Here is a 24,380-nt window from a genome sequence, read left to right on the forward strand (position 1 = left end):
TTACTTACGTGTGTCCTAAAATATTAAATACATACCTATAAAAAAATTGTTAGAATAGCTGTCAAATCTATAATACCATTGAAATTAGTTATCCTTATTTGTCACCTGTGTGTTTGTCTTGAGTTAAGTGGAACTTTTAAGGGGGTAATTTTTCATACATTAATACATGTATATGCCAATATATTATATAACTTACTAAATAAAAAAATAAAATGAAATGCCGCTCTTTATCGATTATTAAAACGGTGGAGCTATAATATTTAGTAATTGTTTAGATACAAACATTTTAATATAAATATAGAAACCATAATTGTAAACTTAGCTCTTACGTGCCCTATTAACGTATGTATTCATGTCACATGATCAATGAATGAAGAGAATTTTCAAGTTTCAACCAAAAAGCTAAGTTGCAGGTCGCCTCCCCGTCACGGGGGGCGGAGGGAGGTTACGGAGCACGTGAATGACCCAGCTGAATGAGGGTGCAAGTGAATCAATGCCGCGGGGCTACTGTCGCATGCGCTCATGGCATATCGCGATTAGTCGTATTGGATTGTAGGCACTTCTGTGAGAGCGATGCACTGCTAAATAACTTCATGGATCCCAGATACATTTGTTTTGAATTTGAATTTGGAAGATGCTCTTGTTTAAGTTTAGAATAAAAAAAAATTAGAATTTGTCCTTATAAAGGCCTCTGTGATCCAGGGGGTTAAATTCAAATTGACATGATCGTTGTAAAACGGACTTTTCAGACAATACTTAAATTAAGGTAGAAGTACTAGTACTCGACGCTGCACTAGTACTCGACATGGGCACCTTATGTCAAAGTGACAAGGATTAAGTTCGAATACAGAAAAACCTTCGTTGTTCAAATTTAACCTATATTTCCATGAAATAAAGTGCCCATGTCGGTAACTAGTGCAGCGTCGAGCACTAGTACTTCTACCTTATTTAATGCCTACGAATATTCAGCGTATTGAATATTCATTGTATTATCAAGAAATTAAAATGTTCAATTTAAACATTTTTCAACATGCTAATATGAATTAACATGAACGTGACATTTCATAAATTCTATTAGTGCATGCCAACCATGTCAACATTGAGGCAAAATAAAAATCAAGTCAACTCCATTATTTTTTTCCAATATTTATTCTCATGTTTAGAGCATTTAGTTTTCATTTAGGCACATTCACGGCAGATGAAACAATGGTTTCTTTATACTAGCCAATAATGTCGTTGTTTATGTATTGCTGAAATCCTATGGAATCAATTCAATAGCACAAGCAAAGATACATTGATTAAGAAGCGTAAAAGCGATTTCGTGCTTCGAATTTGATAGGTAAACGAAATGGCACTGTACATCTCCATATATTTTGCGGTAACTCTGATTGTCAAAATTACCGACCGCAAAACATACGGCGCAGTACAGCGCCATCTGATATGAATATCAAAATAAGGAGCACTTTTTTTTCTTAGACTTAACCTCCCTATAGTCCCTATTAAAATCAATTCTCTTTGCCACGAGTCACTGACAGTGTCAAAAATGACATATTCACTAGCGTGTGCGCAACTTACTAAATTAGTAAGTTACGTACAGCGTATAGTGAATATGTCAGTGACAGAGACTGAGGGTAAGGCTAAAGATTCTATTATAAACCCTTCATCGTCAGTTCGTCACTTCACGTTTGACTAAGTCACCAAAATTTAGTAATATCTATCAATCAACACATTTTGATGTTTGGATATTTATTCTACTGCAAAATAGTCAAGTTTAGAAGACGCGCAAATACGTTCTTAAGGCATACACACCAATGTTAAAGAGCAAGATGTTGGGCAATATTCAGAACATGTGGTCTTGTAATGTAATGCAATGACGTAGACACATCCAATTAATTTTTAGGCATTGGCTTAAAATGCCAAATGGTACATTCTAGATATAGCATGAATTTGAAATCAGTTGAGCGCATCATGTATAGTGTGCATCCTTTAGTGAACGGAGTACAAGGTTACAGTTTTACAGAATTTAATGAGTTAATTTTACTGTTGCGACAATGTTAAATTCAGCGAGACTGGCATAAAAGGATGCATGGGCATTTTAATGGATCCTTGTATTTGTTACCCCGACAACTCACACATTTACTATTCTCGTCTCTTTCATCAATATGTCAAACGAAAGTGACGTAACAATGTTTTTTGATAGATGTAAAATTCTTAAAACCCACTTCTCCAAGAAATCTTTGACTCTACGGCTGGGTTCACAAGGCGTTTATGCGGAAAAGCCGTCTGGCCATGTGAACAAATTTGTAAGTTTCCATACAAATTGTATTGTCACTACGGTATTCGATAAAATCCCGTATACGGTATACGGGAAAAATTAACGCCGTGTGAACATCGCCTACCACTAAACTTGAATATATGCAGTGAATTAAATGAAAAACAATGACCGAGGACCATCAAAGCTACCGATTTGACATGGACGGAGTATGGTTAAGGGTAACCATAATGGTTTTGGATAAATCATGGATTTTGTGTTTTTGGTAATCGCGCAAACCTTACTCTTATAACTTGATTATTTCAAATAATATCAATGTAATTCGAATATGCTGAAAGGCTCTTACGATATAATAATCAGGAGAGCAACATTTAAAACACATTAAACAGATTTGACTGAAACCTGTTCTGATAGTTATCAATGTACGCAGACTTAAATTGTTGATCGACTTAGGGTTCAAGCTAATTTGGTTGTCAATACTAACAGTATGAATTTACCAGTGTAAAGTAAACCCTAAATGGCCCAACAATCCGTGACTACGAAGACTGAACTGAACGCGGCACCCTGTCTGTACTACAAAAAAAATACACGTCCGAAGGAATTTCACCGTATGTCCTAAAATATCTTCCACTGACACCAAGCTACGAAAAAGTATATAGGATTATCGTAACTTAACGGAAGGTTAGTGATTCCGAATTTATCTCGCCAAGAATAAGTAGCTCTCAAACCAGCCAAACTTTATCCAACTGTAAAGAAAAAACAATTCACCAACAAAACAAATATCGGGCCACGAAGTTAAAAGCTTGTGCGTCATTCTTATGTCACTACGCTACTATGTTTAGGTACAGTACAAGTAATCTACTTAAGCACAAAACAACTTTCAGTCAATTTGAGAAACATGTAGCTGACGAAAAATATAATAATCATTCCTTGTCAAAGTCCATGGCAAGCGGAAAAGATACTTCCTAGTTTTTAACAATACTGACTACGTATGTTTTAGAACACGTTTTATGCGTCTACAAAATAAAACTACATGATAAGATAACTGATCATAATATAACACATCCTCATAAAATGAAAGCGACAACTAATCAAATATAATGTAACAAAAAAACTTTACACCAGACAATTGGGTCGACACTTTCGCACTACACCGCCTGAATAACATTAGACAAACGAGTATGGAATACCTACGTACGTACATACATAATACGTGACTCCCAGGGCTATAGACCATACACAATGCTTAGCTAGCGCAGGTGAGTAGAAATCTGGGAGCTAAGGTCGGCCAAGATAAGTTAGTAGCAATATTGATAGCCCAGCCTGTGCAAGTGTTAAGTAAACGTAATAATTTCATAGAAGTTTGACGTTTAAAATAACACTTGCACTGTAAGGGCTGACAAAATCGCTGCCAACTTATCTTGATCTGATTCTAATGTAATTGTGACTTGGACATCAGTTCAACGCAATCCAAGAGCGCGCTTTTACTGTTTCACCTGCGAGTTAAACGTCTTTGCTCGGTAAGCGATTACAATACACCTCACCCTCAGGAATGGTGTCCGATAGATACGTGAGAAGGTGTGAACACGAAACTGAGTTAGAAGAACTATCGATCTGTTTATTTTGTTATTTCTAGAAACCTGCGAAAGGCGCGCTGTAAAAACCTTACGTCACTATATGTGCAAAGGTTAAACAAACAAGCGGACGATGTACCCGAGTACGACTTTAATTTTGAAACTATATTAGGAAACCAAAAATAAACAAGTTATTTTTGTAACGTACTACAAACCTTGAAATCTGTATATAAAAAGATGGAAATTGAAATGTTATAAGTACACCAAATTTGGCATTCCAATTTTAATTGGCAACACATTAGGGAAGGTTCGGCAAAGGTTATTAGGTATAATAAAATACGACGGTTGGATTAAGATCGTCATATCTGTATGACGTCATATCGTATTCTAATACGATCGTGTTATAATACGTATATAAAATGCGGACCCAGGATCGATAACATATATAGATAAGCCAACTACTCGTATTATCAAAGACTTGACATTGTCTATGAGTCACTAGCCGATTGTGATAAAACTCAATAGCCAGCACATTAATCTAAACTATTTTAAAGTCCAGCAGTAGAGAAAAAAACTGCAATACATAGTAGAGGTCTTCATGATATCGAAGGATCTTTCCTTCGTTTATCAATTTATCGTATACACTTCAAAGTTCATTTTGATCCTGACCAAACGTAATAAAATAGATGAAGCATGATAAAACCTTAAAGGGGCGCTGTAATAGCCTAGGGTGGAGTGGAGCGAATTACTGAAGCCTATGGATTGAGTGGTAATTAAATGATTGTCAAGAAGAGACAATCTTATATAAAGCGACCTAGACTAACATCAAACTGGCTTCTAAGTAATAATATGAATATTACGCAATTAAATCGATAAAAACCAACACAAAAAAATACACAAACACAAAATAAAAACAGTTTTTTACATCGGTTCACCACGGGCCAGATAATTGCTGGAATATACAAACTTTTGGCATTCGCGAACGCGATTCCTGACGTCATCGTCACTTACCTGGGAACACATACGGAGTGGTAGATCCCGTAGTTCCGTAGCACATGGATGAACTCCGGCAGGGTCCGGCACGCGCCCATGATGCTGAACGCCGCGAGCGCGCTGTTCCATACGATCAGCGTCCGTGTCAGCTCGAATCTGGTAATAGAGACATAATCATTATAAACACTGACAGTTAAATCCTCTATTAATGAAGATATGCTATGTTAATGTTGTAGTAGTACGCTAGTTTGAAAATATGGAAGTTTTCAGCAGCTCAAAACTAATAACGTGTTTCCGGACGGCTTACTTATTTTGGGACAAGTGAGCACTTTCCCCTCCGGTTCTAGGTTGTTGTCCAACAGGACAGCAATGTTGCAATGATGTTGCGATGTTGTGTTGTTGTGATGCAATGTTGTGTTAGGTGTATATTTGTATAATATGTAGAATATATTTGATCAATATTTTCAAGAAGACTGAAGGCAAGTACGATTTTGATTGATCCCGCCTGTGAAGCGGTCTTGGGTATTTTTTGCCTCAGGTGATGACTTGATGAGCGAAATAACAATAGTAATTGTTTTTTGTATTCCCACATATGTAAAATCAGGGTTCAAAAGGATAATTATATTAATTATCAATGATAGTTATCTTGATAATTATCGTGATTTTTATGCCTGATAATTATCGATTTGTTAATAACCTAAAATTTTACGAAATATAATTAGATTGCTACATGATGATTATCTTATATTTCAATGGTTAATAAAACAACTAATCAAAATTAGGTATTTATTTTTGTAGGTACATAGCAAAAAACGCCCCAATCATATTTTTTACTTTCAAGAATTCAAAGAAAATAAAATATAGCACCATCCAAACATGGGATAATTATCCAATATTAATCAGATCATTATCGCGATAAGTATCAGACTATAATTATCTGAATAATTTCGAGCCCCGTGTAAAATGATCTGCTTTTTCTCCAAATTAAGAAATTTATGAGTTTTTTTTCGTTTACCTGATTATATTAATATAAAATAGAAAAAAAAAAATGAATATATCTGTCTCGCTAAAGGGAGCGGCTCCTAAAACTGGTGCGATAAGGCGACAACGCCAGGTTAGGCAAAAAATCCTGCGTAAAAAATTAAAAATCTCAAAAGACGATGTTTCGTACTCGACTGTTTCCTCCTCCAAAACTTAACCAAATGTAACGAAATTTTGAGATCTGAACGGTAATAAAATTATCTGTGTCGGACTGTTTTCCTTTTTAATCTAATTGATGTCAGTTTTGAATACCATAAAACCATGCTTCTCTATGCGGCCTAGTAAATTAGGCCGTTTTTGCGAATATTTGAAGTGCACTAGCGCCTTAAGAAACAAAAATATCAAAAAAGCAAGTCCGACACAGATTTTAATAATTATAATCTGTGTTGAAAAAATCATTGCTCTAGCTTCAAAAACCACGGAGAAAACAGTCAAGTACGTTTGTATGGAGAAATGACCACTCATGTTGCCTCTTAACTCATTTTACAGACTAAAGAGTATAAAGCTAGAACCTACGCCTACTTTAGAGATTAGACACAATTGGGAGTGTGCACGACTGTCACGCAACCTAGTGTACGCAAGTCTAGGGGAAAACGTCAATTCACTACATCTTATAAAACTACTCAAAAACTACTGAACGGATTTTCGTACGACTTTCATCTATCAATAGAGTGATTCTTGAGGAAGGCTTAAGTATATAACTTGTTAAGGTTTTGTGTAAATTGTTTGAAATATAACGATGTTGTCGGAAAAACTCACGCTGGCTAGGAGCTTTAATCGAAAACGCTGCCTAATACGTTTGAGCTATAACAACACAATGTATGGTGGGGTTGTTTCTCATTTATAGGTCTACAAAAATGTCCGCGATGTTAAATGTCTATCTTTTAAGCATAACTTACTATACATATTCGTAACTTCTAGAAAAAGATCACGTAATATGTGGCATTTGCAAAGCTATTTACATGGATACATTATTAACAATTATCAAAACAAATACGTTAGTTATATTAAGCATTTCATACAGATTACATTGGTCCCTTGCACCATACAATTGAAATGAATATTTCAGGAGTAATCGTAAATCAAAGTTTCATTTCGAGCCATATAATTGTACGAAATGTTAAAGACGCTATCCGCAATTAGTTCAAATTTTTACCACCTTATGCGCTGGGATCGCTTTATTACCCCCACCATGCACTTCGCACGGTCCCAATAAGGCATATATTAGAATAACGCCAATATGAGAACGAGTAGATACGATTTATAAATAATAAACAATGACATTTACAAATTTTAATTAGATTTAGTGCGCTCGCGCAACGAATTCTCAGTAGACGGGCAAATAACTTCAAGCGATTTGCGTCATTCTGGGCCACAAGTTCGTATGTTAAACAAGTAGTTTTTTCGTCATTGGAAGTTATCTGATATTTTTGGTAGTATATGTTTGATTTTTTATTTATGTTAATGTTTTTTTTTCGGTAGGTATGTAGATAAACAACAATATCTCATATTAAATCGTTATCAGGAATATTAGGATAATGATCTAAAGAGGTCATATATAAAAAAAATTGAAATAACTTTTAGTGATAAATACAAATATGCAAAACTGCTAAACAGGTTTGATGTAATTTGACATATCTACATATAGAATAGAACCTCTTTATAAGCATAACGAAATTAGTGATCAAATATTACTATACAAAATTTTAAATGGCTTGATTGGTTCTCCTAATCTCCTCTCAAAAATATCGTATAGATGTTCGAATCATCGTACTCGTTCCGTAAGTTTATTTGCGTCGTACAACAAAACATATGCAAGAAATAGGTTCCTAGACAGGAAGATCTACCTAGATATGATATTTTTACCCCGGGATCAACATTAAGGCATTCCCCCAAATTTTTGCCGTCCGCTTATCGTTAAAGCCGATGCAAATTTTCACTTCACGTCGACGCTAGGCTGTAGAGGTGGTCGACTAAGAACCTTCCACGTTGACCACTTCTACGCGGACGAAGGTGCGATCAAAGGCTTGTATTAATAAATTTAATATCTTACACGTATAAAATAAATAGGATGGAGTTACATTTTGAACGTTTCCTGAAAAGAGATTAGATATCAACATATCGCTAGTTATATGGAACCAGCAAGGCTAAGATGGACGGTTGTCTATCATTTGTCACCATACCTGTCACGCTCTAACAAATATGTAAGTGCGAAAGTGACGTATGATATGACAAGTGACAAAAACACGACCATGATACCGCTGCTGTAAACCATAATGAGTGAACCCAGATTACAGTTTGTTTACATCTTAAATATTGCAAAATTAATGTGGGATGACCCATAATACCCAAAGCTTGATTGATTGAATGTGGATTGACACATTGTTACTAAACGGCATACTCTTTTATTAGTCAGGTGATACGTAATATGAATTATAATGATTAAATTGGGGTATTTTTATTAATCCCACAATAACGAGTAATTACTATTTCTTGTGTGCCAATTTGTACTATGATTCATAAACTAATGTTTTTTCCCTCCATTACATTTTCTGGTATACACAATTATTATGAGTCTAGTAAGAAAGAAATGCTATTTTATCAACACCGTAAATGTGGCACCCTTAGATCGTAAACTTTATCAGCAATGGCAAGTCGTTAACCAAAGAAATAAAAGGTAGAATAAATAGAATATAAAAAGTATATTAATGTCTATGTTTACGTACATAAAATTTAGCAACGATAAAAAAATTATATCTTGAAGTTATCTTACAAAAAACGAAATAAGGATTGACATTATCTAATCATTTGATTAAATAGTCAGGTGTCGCTGTGGGGAGTGTGGGGATGGCTGAAATTTCGACAAAATAAAACTTTTTCATTCCCGTTATACGCACAGCACGTTACTTCTTTTTACATCTTGGCTAAAAAAAAACATTTCAACGAATAAGTGTTTTTTTTTAAATATTTTATTTAGGGACAATTTTTGCGAGTTTCCTTTAAAACTTCAATGTCTGTCAGTGCGTATTATATCTAAACCAAATCACATAGCGGCAGCGTCGCAGCCAAAAAGGCGTTTTTCACAGAGTTATTACAGAAACAAATTTTCACAAAACTCCTCTCAAGAATGTCTAAAACAAGACCGATTTCAGAATTTTTTGTATGACATTCTTTTAAATGCAAGAACGAATTAAAAATCCACCTTTAAAATCTGTCGGGTTATATGGGCCTACGGTGTAGAGGTATATTTTTTGGTTGAACAGCACAAATCGTTTTCTCCGAAATGAATAGGACGAACATTATTGTTAAACATAAGTACTTTATTTATAGAATACAAACACATTTTAACTATAGAACAAAATTATTTCCATATGTTGATTCAAGGCACCTGTCACACAGCGGACGATTAGCGAGAAACAAGTACCGATGAGGGAGTTTCTTCTTTCGTCTATTGGAGGAAAAGTTTCGTCAACTGGAGGAAGAAGTCTGTGTGATGCGCCATATAAATATCAATGTAAAAGTATAGAATTTTCAACAGCTCAAATCTGCTCTTTTCTTTACATGAAATCTGCATCTTGACGTAAGAATTTATGTTTTCTCATCGGTGGTGAGGCAAATGCCTTAACGTAAAGACGATACGCTACCCAAAATATAAAGGAATATTTTGTCATGTGACATGTTAGAGCCAGCGTGCAATTAATGGATGATGGAATTTGAATACCTAATACTTCGTGTTAATAAAGTTCAAGGTTTTCTGAATGTCAATGAAAAGGATATTGAATTATTGACGCATGTTGGGTAACATGAATAAGAAAACCGAATTTTAACACAACTGCGTGAAAATGGAATACATTTTGTGTTTCAATGACGTTTCTTACGGTCCGAACGTTCGTTTCCGACGATACAATCTAGATTTTCCTTGCTTGAACTTTTCATGAAACACAAGTTTCTAATTTCAGTAAGTGGTGCCGTCTAATTTCCGTAGTTACATGCCCGAAGTCAACGACCTTTAACCTGAAGCCGAGCGGATTAGGCTGTCATTACGTGCGTAGGCCGTTCACCCTCGAATCACACACGAATTTCAGCCACAAAACACAACACTGGCTTTTGGGCCACAACAATATGAACAGAAGCTATTACACACAGAAATGCGAATGCTTCGATGGTCCGCGGGGGTGACACTCAAGGACAAGATACGTAACATATACATCAGACGCAGCTTTAAAGTAGCACCCATCACGGATAAAATATCTGAATCACGACTGAGGTGGTATGGTCATATAATGCGAAGGCCGGAAAATCACATCGTCAGAAAATGCCTATCCATGAATACTATAAAAAGAGGACGAGTAAGACCGCTTACCTCATGGACGAAAACTATTGAGAATGATATGGAAAGCCTTAACTTACGTAAGGAAGACGCTCAGAACAGAACTGCCTGGAAATTCAGAATAAGGAAAGCTGACCCCGTATAACAGGAAGAGGCGAGGAGGAAGAAGAAGAACACTGGCTTTTGGGCAGTTTTGTTGCCAAAGAGTGCGACTTACAGGCCAATTCGAACGTACACTGATATCATAATGATATCTGCACACACATTTAGCTATCGTGCGTCACGCTCGCTCCAATACAAGTACGGAAGAGTACATACGGACGAGTACCTACGAGCGAAATGTACGATAACTAAATGCCAATTCTGATGTCAGTGTACGTTCGGATTGGCCTGTTAGTCTGTTATTTGTACTTGGCCCTACTGTTACTGATATATTTAATAAATAAAAAATATGGACAAAAGGTAAAAACCACTCTCGTAGAACTTTCATGAAATCTTTTTACCTACTTCTGCCGGCTAAATAAATGATCGAGATTCGGATATCCGATAACTTATTTATACAATTATGTATTAATTACTCTCTGCCGTGAAGGTAATCTGTGTTAAGATTAAGATGAACTCTTTGGTAAATAATCGGTATACACTTAGGGTATCCCCAAACCAGTCGACGCGGAGTCGGCTTTCGCCGAGTGTTTTACACCACACTATTCGCATTTAGCCGATCGACCGTCTCCGCGGTTGGACACCTGCGTTTAGCAGTCTCATCCTCCTTGCGGCCGTAGAGACGCCCGATCGCCTGCGACTTGCTATCGCAACAGTTGTAAAGCGACGGTCGGCTCTCCCGTGCTCCGTCCTGCCGTCGAGACGTCAGACAGCACACGTACAGCCGTTGAGTCCGACGAACAGATGTAGGACAGCGGGTGATCGGCAATCGTAAATCTCATTTTTGGAGACTGGTTGTTAGTAACAACCTGAGTTTGAAATTGAACAGACCTGTAAGATTATTTTCCTTCGTAATTGTTACATATTATATAATAACCTGAGATGATGGATATTTTACGTAGACGGGCATGGAAAAAAGGCTTACCAGCATTTTTATCGTAGCCTACTTGTTGGAAGAGCTAGAACAGCAGCAAAAGCGGAGGCGACCGTGGGTTGATTCTTTGTGGCAATATAGATTAAGTGAAGGTGAATTTAATTTACGATATCCTCGTTTGAGACTCGATCCAAAAATGTTTTACGATTATTATGGCCGTCATCGGCTCTGTTCGGCCGTCGTCAGCTATGTTCGGCCGTCGAAGACGCTAATCGGCTTCCGCCAGCTCTGACCGGTCCTTATCGTAGGTACTCGGCCGTGATCGGAGCCGTTCAACTCTTTCCGGCACCGTACGGCGGTATAAGGAGATTTATGAATGCGAACGTGTGCGGTAGGCTGCAAACAGCGTCGTACGAATGCGAACAGCTTTACGGCAAAACGCCGTTTTCCCGTCGAAAGACGTCGTTTCGCGTGGGCCGAGCCGATTTACGACTTATTCGCTCTTATTGCGTTGACATAAAGCTTTTTCCGTACGCGATTTGCCGAAACGGCGTCGACTAGTTTGGGGAGACCCTTACCTGAATAAATTATGAATAATATCAATTATTACGTAGGTACGTACAGTCAGCATGAATAATAGCAGGTAAAAAATAAAACTACGTGTCAAAAGTATCAACCATTACAAAACAAAAATGCTTCTATCTATATGTAAAACAATTAGTGTAGCAAACATTTTTGGTGCGTTGTTCTATCCGCTACTATTGATGCTGACTGTACCTATAAATTAAAACTGCAATTCGGGACACAAAGGTATATGTGGGAAGGGAGAGAAAACACAATAGACGACTTATTTTTTTGTACAAGTTTCATGCTTTAAGCTAAGAACCCCGACACTTTTAATAAATCAGTACAGTAGATAATTTTTTGCAACGCCGTAAAGCAGTCAATAGTATCCGAATGAAGTACTTTCCTCGTAAATCAAATCTGGTCGTTTTGGTCAGTGGATGTAAGTACTTTAGTTTGCTTTAGTAAATAATATATTGGTATAAAATTTATTTTATTAGGTGTTTTAAAACCTAAAAGCATTCATCATTTGAATAAAATACAGTACCTCCCTAATTTAAAATATAGGCAATATTCATTTAATTAAAAGATACATGAACATAAAATAATATACAAAGAAAGTGCTCTTTTATTTACATATTTAAAATTCTGTTCACGAAACCTACGTCAGTTGGCATTGTGATTGTAGGATTGTTTACGGGTATTATGATGGGTCAAAAGTCAATTTTTACCCTTCGTTCAGAATAATATGAATATGTATAAAACAATCATTCTCAGTGGGTAATTTACTCTCAAGTTACCTACCGTGACAAACAAAGGTCAATTGCATTTTCTAGACATTTCTACAATGTACGTACAATGTACATGTTTTGCAGAGAATGCATGGTTTGCCACATCGCATGTTTTATTATAGCTATAGAGAGTAGTACAGGACAAGTTCTTTCGGTATATGCTGGAATGTCGTTTTACTATTTCCTATTAAGATGTGTCAAAGCACTAGACGTATTTATATCGAGTTGAGTTGAAAAAAAAAATGTCATATATAAAAAGCGATAAAAACTTGCTGATAGTGCGAAAAAGAGTCCAATGATGTTCAAAATTTGTGTTGCTAAAAAATCATACCAACTGAGAGTATAAAATTGCATTGTCATGACTCATGACCACATAATAACAGGAAATTCAGCATTTTTTCCATTTAAAATCGGTATTAAATATACTGATTTCACTAGCAAGATGAAATAAATTATAATAAATATTTAACTAAGTTCCCGACCCCGATTAAAATCCAATCATAAGATCAATCATCATAAAATCTACAATAGATCATACCTTAAATATTTTTTAAACCAGCCTTTAAAACAAGAACTTGACACGGCAAGTGTTAAACCGGTCGAAAATCAACGTCATGTTTTTAAACATGCCGACATAATTAATAAAAACTTATGTCATCGACGGTGCCTCTGACTCCAACATGGTGGACGCAGCAATCAAGTGTAAAATATGGGCGCATTCAACTTACTCAAACATATGTCCCATGGTTCTTTATTCTCCGACATAAGAGCTATGAGAGTTATGTAAGATATATGCATTTTTACTCCTGACCGTACTTTTCTTATCGATAGCGCCCTTTAAAGATCCGACGAACGGAGACGGTGTAGGCTTTAGAATCCTTTTGGCACGTTTCGGGTAAGTATAATGTCTCGGTGAACGTAACGTCCATTGATACGCGTTACGTAAACAAACATAGTCGCTCCGTGGCGGTGTATGCTCCCCGCTCATTAGGCTTAAATAGCTAGGAAACGAAAGTGCCCACTCATCAGCACTTGTAATTACTAAAGCGGAAAACACCCGTAATGCTAATTACCAGACTGCCAAATAAGCACATTATTTGATTGCGCGACACTTAGTCTGACCAGCCAACCCAACTATGGCCCTAAATAGTATTTTATACAATTGTGATATAATAGTGAGCTTTTCAGTCGATTACCGTGTTTAGGCAACGAAACTTGCTGAGTTGCCTAAGTAAGGTACGAGATTGAAAAGCTTGATTATATCATAAAATCTAAATAATTAATGAAAATCGGTAAGTGTCTCAGTAGACAAAAATGTTGTACAAAGGACATATACGTCCAAACCAAATAAACGCCTCATGAAATAGTTGCCAAATTATGTTTTTTTTATGGGAGCGCGGCGGCGCGTGATTGTCCAGTTTTTTATTAGGGTTCCGTAGCCAAATGGCATAAAACGGAACCCTTATAGTTTCGCCATGTCCGTCTGTCTGTCTGTCTGTCTGTCTGTCTGTCTGTCCGAGGCTTTGCTTCCGTGGTCGTTAGTGCTAGAAAGCTGAAATTTGGCATGGATATATAAATCAATAAAGCCGACAAAGTCGTACAATAAAATCTAAAAATTTAATTTTTTTTAGGGTACCTCCCCTACACGTAAAGTGGGGGTGAAATTTTTTTTTCGCTTCAACTCTAGAGTGTGGGGTATCGTTGGAAAGGTCTTTCAAAACTAATAGGGGTTTTTAAGAAACATTTTTTGATAAAGTGAATATATTCGGAGATAATCGCTCCGAAAGAAAAAAAAAATGTGTCCCCCCCTCTAACTTTTGAACCATAGGTCCAAAAATAATGAAAAAAATCGTGGAAGTAGAGCTTAACAAAGACATTAAATGAAAACTATAGCAGACATGATCAGTTTAGCTGTTTTTGAGTTATCGCAAAAAGTTTTCCGTTCATAGTAAAAAGACTTACTTTAATTAGGTACTGATTATGCAAATTTGCTTATTTGTTTAACTCGGGTGAAAGGTACCGTTTCATCCCTTGGTTAACAATTTACTATACTTTAAGCTCCAGTTTAGCTTATTGTGACGGAAGAGTAACTACGGAACCCTACACAGAGCGTGGCCCGACATGCTCTTGGCCGGTTATTTATATATAGTTGACTGCAGCGTATCGAAATGAATATTATAGTTGAGTTGGAGATGAATGGGCTACATAAAAACTACGCAACGCAATTATAGTTTGGTATACGAAATCTTAATTCAACCATTACAGTCGGCGAGTAGAAAAACTATATTTCATCCAATAAGCTCTTTCTTACAGTAATAATATGAGTGATTTCAGTGTTCAGCTACGCTAGGTACCGTGGTGATATAGGTAGGTAGATGGCACACCAAACTACGTAAAATCAAAGTGATTTTCAATAAGATACTTTTATTACATTAAAAACAGTTTGTTGACGTTATCAAATAGCTTGTTTTCCTAGAAAATGCTGCATAACCGGTTAGATTACCTGTTACGATCCAGTTCTAATCAAGGATGTACGGTCCATTAACATCTAATAGGCATACGGATCGTTGTGACGCAGGTGACGGAATTTCCAAAAGTGATGGATGTGGGAGGGTAATGCAAGCGAATAAGCAAAATTTTATTTATTTATTATAAGTCCCATAACGGCAAATAAGGCGAAATAATCGAATTCGATTCAGGAAATACTATTCGTCCCACAAACACAGAGTTCAGAGAGACCAGAGAGAATTTGCATTGATTAGTCCAAGTTGACTATCAAGTAAACGTGATCAGATTAAATTCTGGACACTCGACTCGGCCTCTAGGCCTCTGGGGCAGCTTGCTTTGGGGACAGGGAAGCGTGCCAAACGTGCTCAAGCTTATGTTACGTAACATTGCAGATCAGATGCGGGGCCCCATTTTAGACGAAATCCGCGAGACCTGTTTACACAACAACTGGAGTTTTGGATACTTTCAATTTCCGAACCAGTTCGCCATTGGTGCCATCGGTTCGCGACTGTCGGAGTGGAAAGATTAAATAAAATAAATAGTCGTTTGTATCGTTATCTTTCAAACTATTATATATGGAGAAGCGATTGTAACCTTTCCTCTTAATCATATCATAATAAGTTAACAATATATGTGGCTCCTCCTTAAACTAAGGGTTATAACTATGAATTAAGAGCGTAAAATTGCTCCCGTCAGACGGAGTAGGTTTTTGCTACTTCCAACTAGGGTGCGGAGTGTTAGGGTCGGCAACGCGCATGTAACTCCTCTGGAGCTGCAGGCGTACATAGGCTACGGAGACTACTTACCATCAGGCGGGCCGTATATTTGTTTGCCACCGACGTAGTATTAAAAAAAAAACTACCTATAATTTTAAACGTAGGTATTAGGAAAAACATGTATTAACAACGTACGCAAATTTTTGCACCTACCTTACCTATGTGTAAATTTTTAATACGTCAAGTTTTCGTGTCTTTGACATGATTGACAGGACATACCGGTATTAAGTATACCTATCCTATACTCGTAGTCATCGCTTTTTAACCGGATTGAAAAAGGAAGAGATTCTGAATTCATCGGGATTTTTTCTACAAGACGGATTCCTCAGTTTGTAAAATATTTTTGTTTTAAAGGGTTTATATGTAATATGTATATTATTTACTTAAAGTCAGACCAAGCTAAGTCGGGAGCGATTTTGATAGCCCAGCATATGCTAGTGTTAAGTAAACGTTATAATTTCATAGAAGTTTGTCGTGTATTTAAAATAACACTTGCACTGTCTGGGCTGTCAAAATCGCTGCCAACTTATTTTGGTTTGAGCCTAGGTATATTTCACTTTTGTTCATCAAATCAGGATCTAATGATGAGATCAGTAGGAGACATGGAGAAATCGAATCGGATATTATATTTAGGCACGGCGTCAGTAATTTTAGTGTTAAGTCTACAGTAATTTATAGTAACTCGTGCATACGCTCTCGGAAAGTAAATTCCGTTAAATGGAACTGCTGACGAAGAGCATAAAACGAAGGCATATAAGTTCGTTTTGTAAAGTCGATCTTTTATTTGTTGAAAAAAAAACACATTTAATATATTTTTAAATGCGAGGCATAGTGTATAATCTGTGTAATGTAAGGAGTTTCCTATTATCGTCAACGACTTTATTACCGTCTTTACGACCGTGTCAATAATTAGCGAAATAGCGAGGAAATAACCTACAAAACTGGTTCTCTGGCGGTTGTCAGGGTGCTGTTCTATTCAGAAATCAGACGGAAGATGGAAGCGAGTCGTTTAACCAGCACAAAAGCGCTCTCTGATTACAGTGATTACGCCATGTCCTAATGGATCATTTTGCACTGGATTGACTGATCGTTTGCCTCGCCTGTTCTTGGTAGGCAGTAGTACAACATGGTTGGTACATCGTCAGGGGCACTGGGACAAGGCTTGGACGGCAATCATCGTTAACCCGTCTCATATCCAACAATAGGGTAATGGATAAAGATTATATAAATAAATAAAAGATGCGGTCAGTTAATTCATATATTCCTGAACAAAACCAGTAAAATCTCCGAAAAACTAGTAATGCTGAACTGAAGTTGTTCTTCAATATTGGTTAAAAAAAAGTTGAAAACCACATAGGCATTAAAGCTTTATATCGGTTTTCACCCAACGATGTTAAACGCTTATTTAGTAGATAACATGTATCTGAAAAAAATATGATCCATAAAGCACACATTGAAGTGATTTTCATTACGATTAACTGTTTTATACAATACCAAGAAATGTTTGATAAACAGTAAAATACAAAACAGGAACGTTAACTGTTTGAACATTTCTAAGTATTGAAAAACGATAAAAATAAATGAACAGTCACTACATTTTAGCTACTCAAAATAGTAAAAAATACTGTCTTTTCGGTAAAATTGTTTTGTTCGATAGGCTAGGCTCATATGGAACTGTTTAAAGCATTAAACGTTAATGCAATTTCAATTGGTATAAATGTTTTTTTTTTCTCAGAGTTTTATAATCATGCGCTTATTTCCAGCAAAGAAGATCCTATTTAAAGCTTATTTCATATTTTAGATAGGTATTAAAATATTGCTCAATTCCCCAATTTGTGGATCGATCTGTCATTTTAGTAAAACATTGGTAGAAAAGAAGGATGATGGGGTCGTAAATTAGTCAAAATATAAAATCAGAGTTTAGTGGCGAAATTTTAGTGCGTTCTTTGATGTTTAAGCCAGAGATAACTCTTGAGCTTTCTTTCAAAGGGAAGACAAGTTAGACAAGTTAACATAATTTCTCAATTACATCACCCATTTTATCCAATTAATGGGTATCGTAGGTAGGTATTTACAGCAAAGCGTTATTTCACAACAACAGGAAACGAGCTTAACAAGCCATATGATTATGATTATAAGCCTATATTGTCCCACTGCTGGGCAAAGGCCTCCCTCTTATTCCTCCACGTGTCCCTATCCTCGGATGTCTCCCACCAGTCTCTGTCAAAGGCGTCAAGTTCGTCCCGCCATCTCCGACGAGGTCTACCGTGACCCAACAGGTGGCTGTTTTGGCCCACAGGTCATCCGGCATACGACAGACGTGCCCTGCCCAGTCCCATTTTAGCTTAGTGGCAGTTCCAGCTACATCAGTTATTCCAGTTTTGGAGCGTAGTATTGTATTTTTAATGCGATCGGTTAACTTCACACTCAGAATACTACGCTCCATAGCTCGCTGACAAACCTTGAGTTTGGTTTTTTGAACTTTTGTCATAGACCAAGTCTGTGCTCCGTAGGTGAGGATGGGGAGAATGCACACGTCCATGAGTTTTGTTTTAAGTGATATAGGGAGGTTTCCCTTCATGTGCTCCTTAATGGACCAAAAGCTCCTCCAGGCATTCTCGGTGCGTCTTGCAACTTCTTTATCTTGTCGCGCCTGGAAGGAGACTATTTTGCCCAGGTATATATACTTATGGACATATTTTATTTCTCCCCCGTCCACTTCTACTCCTATTGTGCACCTCCTCATGACCAATAGTGCACCAACAAGCCATATACCTAACTAAAATTTAAACTAACTTCAATGCATGGATTGTCTAGTTAATAAATAATTAACATATGTGTAGGTATACTAAGCATATAATTATGTCTTGTTCCGGTCATGCAAAGAAGGCTGGATCCGGTCATGTTATACTAATCATTAAAACCATGTGAAGGTGTGATAATGATAACTGTAATAAGTAGGTAATGGACGAGCACGCTAATGCTAACTATAATCTTGACATTACCAAAACAAGTGCAAGTTCGCGGCTGCGTTAAAGACCCTTTGCATGGTGAATCATGGCCTTATTTGGTATTTAATACTGCCAGTGTGTTAGTGTGTATCATCATTTAAAAGCATTATAATTATTCTTCAGCCCTAGGGCACGTAGGTGATCTTTCTCAGATATAACTGTTGATTATACCTAATAGTAGTTGAGTTTATACTGCGAGAACCGGGTATTCCCAGTTCCGGTACTGTATTCGTATACAAAACTATTACAGAGTGCTCTCCCTAACCAAAATACCTAACTGTACCTACTTATTCCTTTACTTTAGTAGGTAGGTATCTCTCGTAAATGTATTGAATTAAGACTAACATTTCATTTTAAATTGGAACTGAAGTTTTGCTATTCAAACATTGAGGTACCATGGGTGATGATGAGTGAACCTGTTATTTTCATGTAAAAACATCTTACTCTAGATCAGGGCTCACCAATTACTTTCTTCTGGGCTCTGATTTATAAAATAAAATTACCAATGCGGTCCGTTTCTACTTGAGTTTATAAAATAAGCAAAAAATAAAATATGTTGGCGGTCTGGATCCAGACCACGGTCCACCACCATTCGGTGACCCCTACTCTAGATATTTATAGATTACTCTATGAATTACAATGATTTATAACTTGAATAGAGATAAGAGATTAACACTTTTGTTATTAGTTTATCGGTATCACAATAATTAATTGCATACTACAAATTTCCCTACATTTAATCTAATCAAACAATACATAAAATAATGATCAATAATCGCTTGTAAATAGATGTTATCACTTATCACACACCAAGAAAAGGTAAACCTATGATAAAAATACCTGTTGTATATTTTTAAATATTAACCTAATCAGTCATAGAACACAATATCTGTCATACTGAATATATAATGAGTTTGATAGCCTATTAACCTGTAATTAAAATGATAACATTTTATGAGCCCATCAGCTGATTGATATTAAGTAAACAATGACTTGTTTTACTTGACATTTGACTTATGCAACAATGATTTTGTGATATATACTACTCTAAAGAAAATAGGGGCTACAAAGAAATTTGTGAAACAATTGACTATAGATTGTGGCATTCACGAAGATGTGTGCCTTGACTTGTATTGTCATGTTATTAAAGGTTAGATTTGACAAATCTGTGTGTGATCATGGATGACACAAACTATACATTTATTTAATATTTTAAGCCTTATAGTTGCTGTAAGTTAAGAAGTCAAATTTAATAGTTATGAATTGACCTTTATATTTATGAAGCTAAGACCTACCGTTTAACTGATAGCCTTAGTGTCATAAATAAAGGTTCAATTCATAACTCTCAAAATAACAACTGAAGCCTTGTTTTACTGTTATTAAAAAATAATACAGGATGTTTTGTTAAAAATACAGGGTATGTAAAATGTAATATAAGTTGAGAATTTGCTATATTTTTACAGCCACCAAAAAATCTAATGCCCGCGGATTTTTTAAATTAATATTGAAAATTACTATAGATTTACTCACTTACACATAACAATAAAAATATAGGCCTTACCAGTTCCTCTTTTTTTAATTCAAGTTGAAATAGGTAAGATCTTCAGGATTTATCAGAATTCATTTAAAAACGCAATAAAATTTTTATCAGCAGGCACAAAATGTATTATTAATTAACGATCTAACCTGTCTGACATTTAAATTTGGCAAACAAGGCACTAAACACAGTTTTCATGTTGTGCTTTTCATGTAACATTCAAAATACTTAGTGGCCCCTATTTTCTTTGGAGTAGAATATTATATTTAATATTTTTGACTAAATATTTACATAGCTTCAACAGATCACAAAGATAGAAAAAGGCACAAACTTTTAGACATTAATGGGTTGAGGCAATGAATATCATTTAAAAATGAATTAAAGACACTGTAAATAACATGACTTCTTGTTCTAATTTCAAGTTACAAGTGTTTTGTGATGATCTATCCGAGCTATGCTAACTATAACATCTTAATGGGGTGTTAGGGGAGGGTATTCAACACTAATTAATGTATCACTTCAGAACTAAAAATATTTATTATCCCCATTATGTTATGTTTATTACCAACAAGCAACATCATTTCCATTACTTTTTTATTATCATATTCTTTTACTAGGTACATGTATTCCAATGCTTTACCTGCTTTTCACATTTTTGGATTTACTTATTTAGATTATTTATTTGTGCAAAATCTGTTCCCATGTATCTTAGAAAAAAAATCCAATTGGAAAGCGTAGGTATAAAAGGTTACATGACTGGTTCGCTGCTGTAGAAATTTATATCTATCAAAAGAGTAATATGAAAGTGTACCTGGGACGAGTCTGCATGTAGCGATGCCCGAAGAAAATTATAGCCATGTATACCCCCACGTAGTAAAACGCCACAGTCCAATTCTCCGTCATCCATTTCCTTGAATTCTGATGGATAAACTCGCTCTCAAAATCGAAAATATATGAGTAATTCGGAGTAGTATCCAAATTGTAGTTCCAAGTTGCGGACTCCATCTCGAAAGTTTTTAGATAAGTCACTAAGCACTCTAGTCTGCCTCACGCTACACTGATCATCGCCCTGCCGGTGTCCGATTAATATAACCTAAATGGTATTTATTAATCGTTGTATCACAGATGACTAATGTCAATATTTCGTGTGAAGGCGTGTTGCCTTTATGACACTGACACCAGCAATGAGCGAGAGTTAATAATGCGTTGACTATTTATTTATTCGCGGTGAGACGCGGACGAAACATAGACTTAATCGCGCTGTCAGTGCCGCGGCAACGTAGGAAGATGAATGAACTCGTTTCGTCTTATGCCGCGCCTACTGCCATGACCACCGCGGGCTGCCACTGCCACAGAATTGACAGTCAATTATAGAGTAGGAACTGTCACTCGACTCGACCTTGCTCTATGGATTTTTTAATGTTTTGTCTACACCGGCGTCGCAAAGGCAGGTATGTATATTTCGAAATGTGACCCAAAAGGAACTCAAAACAAAACTATAAAGTACCAATTACATCCACACTTTATCAGGCCCGAAATTGGGCCGGACCAAAAATATTTTTCCGTTTTTTTACATTTCAAATATTGTAAACGATGTGCTGATATTTGGTAAAACGGAAAAATACTCTTTCTCGGGCACGACGTCAGGCCTGACACCGGGCGATAGCGAGTATGGATGTTATTATCCCTAGAGGATCGTTTTGATAAATAAATTATCTTTTTTTACTTGAAACGTAATACAAATATGCAAAAATATCAAACATTCAACATTTTTGGCAATTAAAGACATAGTATTTTTTACATTTCAAATATTGTTAACGATGTGCTGATATTCCATGAAACGGAAAATGATTATCAGACCCAAAATCGGGACTGATATCGGGCCCGATATCGGGAAGTGTGCATCCATATGTGTAGGTACTTTCTTACTACATAATATTATTAGATCTACTTGGGCGGTTTACAAGTTAATTTTTTGTTTGATTTCTTGTAACTTTGATAGTTTTTTAGGGTTCCGTAGTCAACTAGGAACCCATATAGTTTCGCCATGTCCGTCTATCTGTCTGTCTGTCTGTCTCTCTGTCTGTCTATCTGTCTGTCCGAGGCTTTGCTCCGTGGTCGTTAGTGCTAGAAAGCTGAAATTTGGCATGGATATATAAATCAATAAAGCCGACAAAGTTTTGAATTTTGAATTTTTGAATTTGAAATTGCTCCGAAAGAAAAAAATGTGTCCCCCCTCTCTAACTTAACCATAGGTCCAAAAAATATGAAAAAAATCTTGGAAGTAGAGCTTAAGAAAGACATTAAATGAAAACTATAGCGGATATGATCAGTTTTGCTGTTTTTGAGTTATCGCAAAAAGTTTCCCCTTCATTTTTAGGGTTCCGTAGCCAAATGGCAAAAAACGGAACCCTTATAGATTCGTCATGTCCGTCTGTCTGTCCGATTCTGTCACAGCCACTTTTTTTCCGAAACTATAAGAGCTATACTGTTCAAACTTAGTAAGTGGATGTATTCTATGAACCGCATTAAGATGTTCACACAAAAATAGAAAAAAAACAATAAATTATGGGGGTTCCCCATACTTAGAACTGAAACTCAAAAAATCTTTTTTCATCAAGGGGGCGTCCATTAATCGCGTCATACGTTTTTGGCTTGTTTTAGACCCCCCCCCCCCTCCCCCATGGTGATCTTTGGTGATATTTTCAGGACCCCCCCCCCCATCCAATATGACGTTTTTTTTTTTCGATAACTAAAGAACAGTTTTCTAACAAATGAACCTAAGTACACGTGAAGGATAATAAGGGCGGAAAACTATTATTTTTATTTTATTGACTATAATACAGTATAGCACAGATGAAAAAAAAAATACACGTGATACGTGTCCATACCCCCCCGTCCCCTGTGGTGATCATTGGTGATTGTTTGCTGACCCCCTCCCCCCCCCTATACAATATGACGCGATTAATGGACGCCCCCCAAACCCATACGTGTGGGGTATCTATGGATAGGTCTTCAGAAATGATATTGAGGTTTCTAATATCATTTTTTCTAAAATGAATAGTTTGCGCGAGAGACACTTCCAAAGTGGTAAAATGTGTGTCCCCCCCCCCCCCGTAACTTCTAAAATAACTGAATAAAAAAACTAAAAATAATATATGATATACATTGTCATGCAAACTTCCACCGAAAATTGGTTTGAACGAGATCTAGTAAGTAGTTTTTTTTTTAATACGTCATAAAATTTTAAAAAAATATTTTTTTCATCAAACCCATACGTGTGGGGTATCTGTGGATAGGTATTCAAAAATGATATTTAGGTTCCTAATATCATTTTTTTCTAAACTGAATAGTTTGCGCGAGAGACACTTCTAAAGTGAAAAAATGTGTGTCCCCCCCCCCCCCTGTAACTTCTAAAATAACAGAATGAAAAATCAAAAAAAAATATATGATATACATTACCATGCAAACTTCCACCGAAAATTGGTTTGAACGAGATCTAGTGACTAGTTTTTTTTAGATACGTCATAAAATTAAAAAAAATTTTTTTCATCAAACCCTTACGTGTGGGGTATCTATGGATAGGTCTTCAAAAATGATATTTAGGTTCCTAATATCATTTTTTTCTAAACTGAATAGTTTGCGCGAGAGACACTTCCAAAGTGGTAAAATGTGTGTCCAAACTGGTAAAATGTTGAACAAGATCTAGCAAGTAGATTTTTTTTAATACGTCTCAAATGGTACGGAACCCTTCATGCGCGAGTCCGACTCGCACTTGGCCGCTTTTTAAGCTCTACTTCCACGATTTTTTTTTCATATTTTTTGGACCTATGGTTCAAAAGTTAGAGGGGGGGGGGGGACACATTTTTTTTCTTTCGGAGCGATTATCTCCGAATATATTCACTTTATCAAAAAATGTTTCTTGAAAACCCCTATTAGTTTTGAAA

At 36.2% G+C, this 24,380-nt stretch overlaps 1 protein-coding gene across 1 annotated transcript in view; it reads right to left on the reverse strand.

Moving 5' to 3' along the window:
- Nucleotides 1-21,778, reverse strand: part of LOC133519796 (elongation of very long chain fatty acids protein 6) — a 55,377-nt gene extending 33,599 nt beyond the window's left edge. The window contains exons 1-2 of the mRNA XM_061853901.1: nucleotides 21,245-21,778; nucleotides 4,858-4,995 (exon numbers count right to left, since the gene is read on the reverse strand). Of these exons, the coding sequence (XP_061709885.1) occupies nucleotides 4,858-4,995; nucleotides 21,245-21,438 (332 nt within the window). The 5' untranslated portion in view covers nucleotides 21,439-21,778. The remainder of the gene's footprint in view (nucleotides 1-4,857; nucleotides 4,996-21,244) is intronic.
- Nucleotides 21,779-24,380: the final 2,602 nt, after the last annotated feature.

The sequence above is a fragment of the Cydia pomonella genome, chromosome 7, assembly GCF_033807575.1.
Source record: "Cydia pomonella isolate Wapato2018A chromosome 7, ilCydPomo1, whole genome shotgun sequence".
NCBI classification, from domain to species: Eukaryota; Metazoa; Arthropoda; class Insecta; order Lepidoptera; family Tortricidae; genus Cydia; species Cydia pomonella.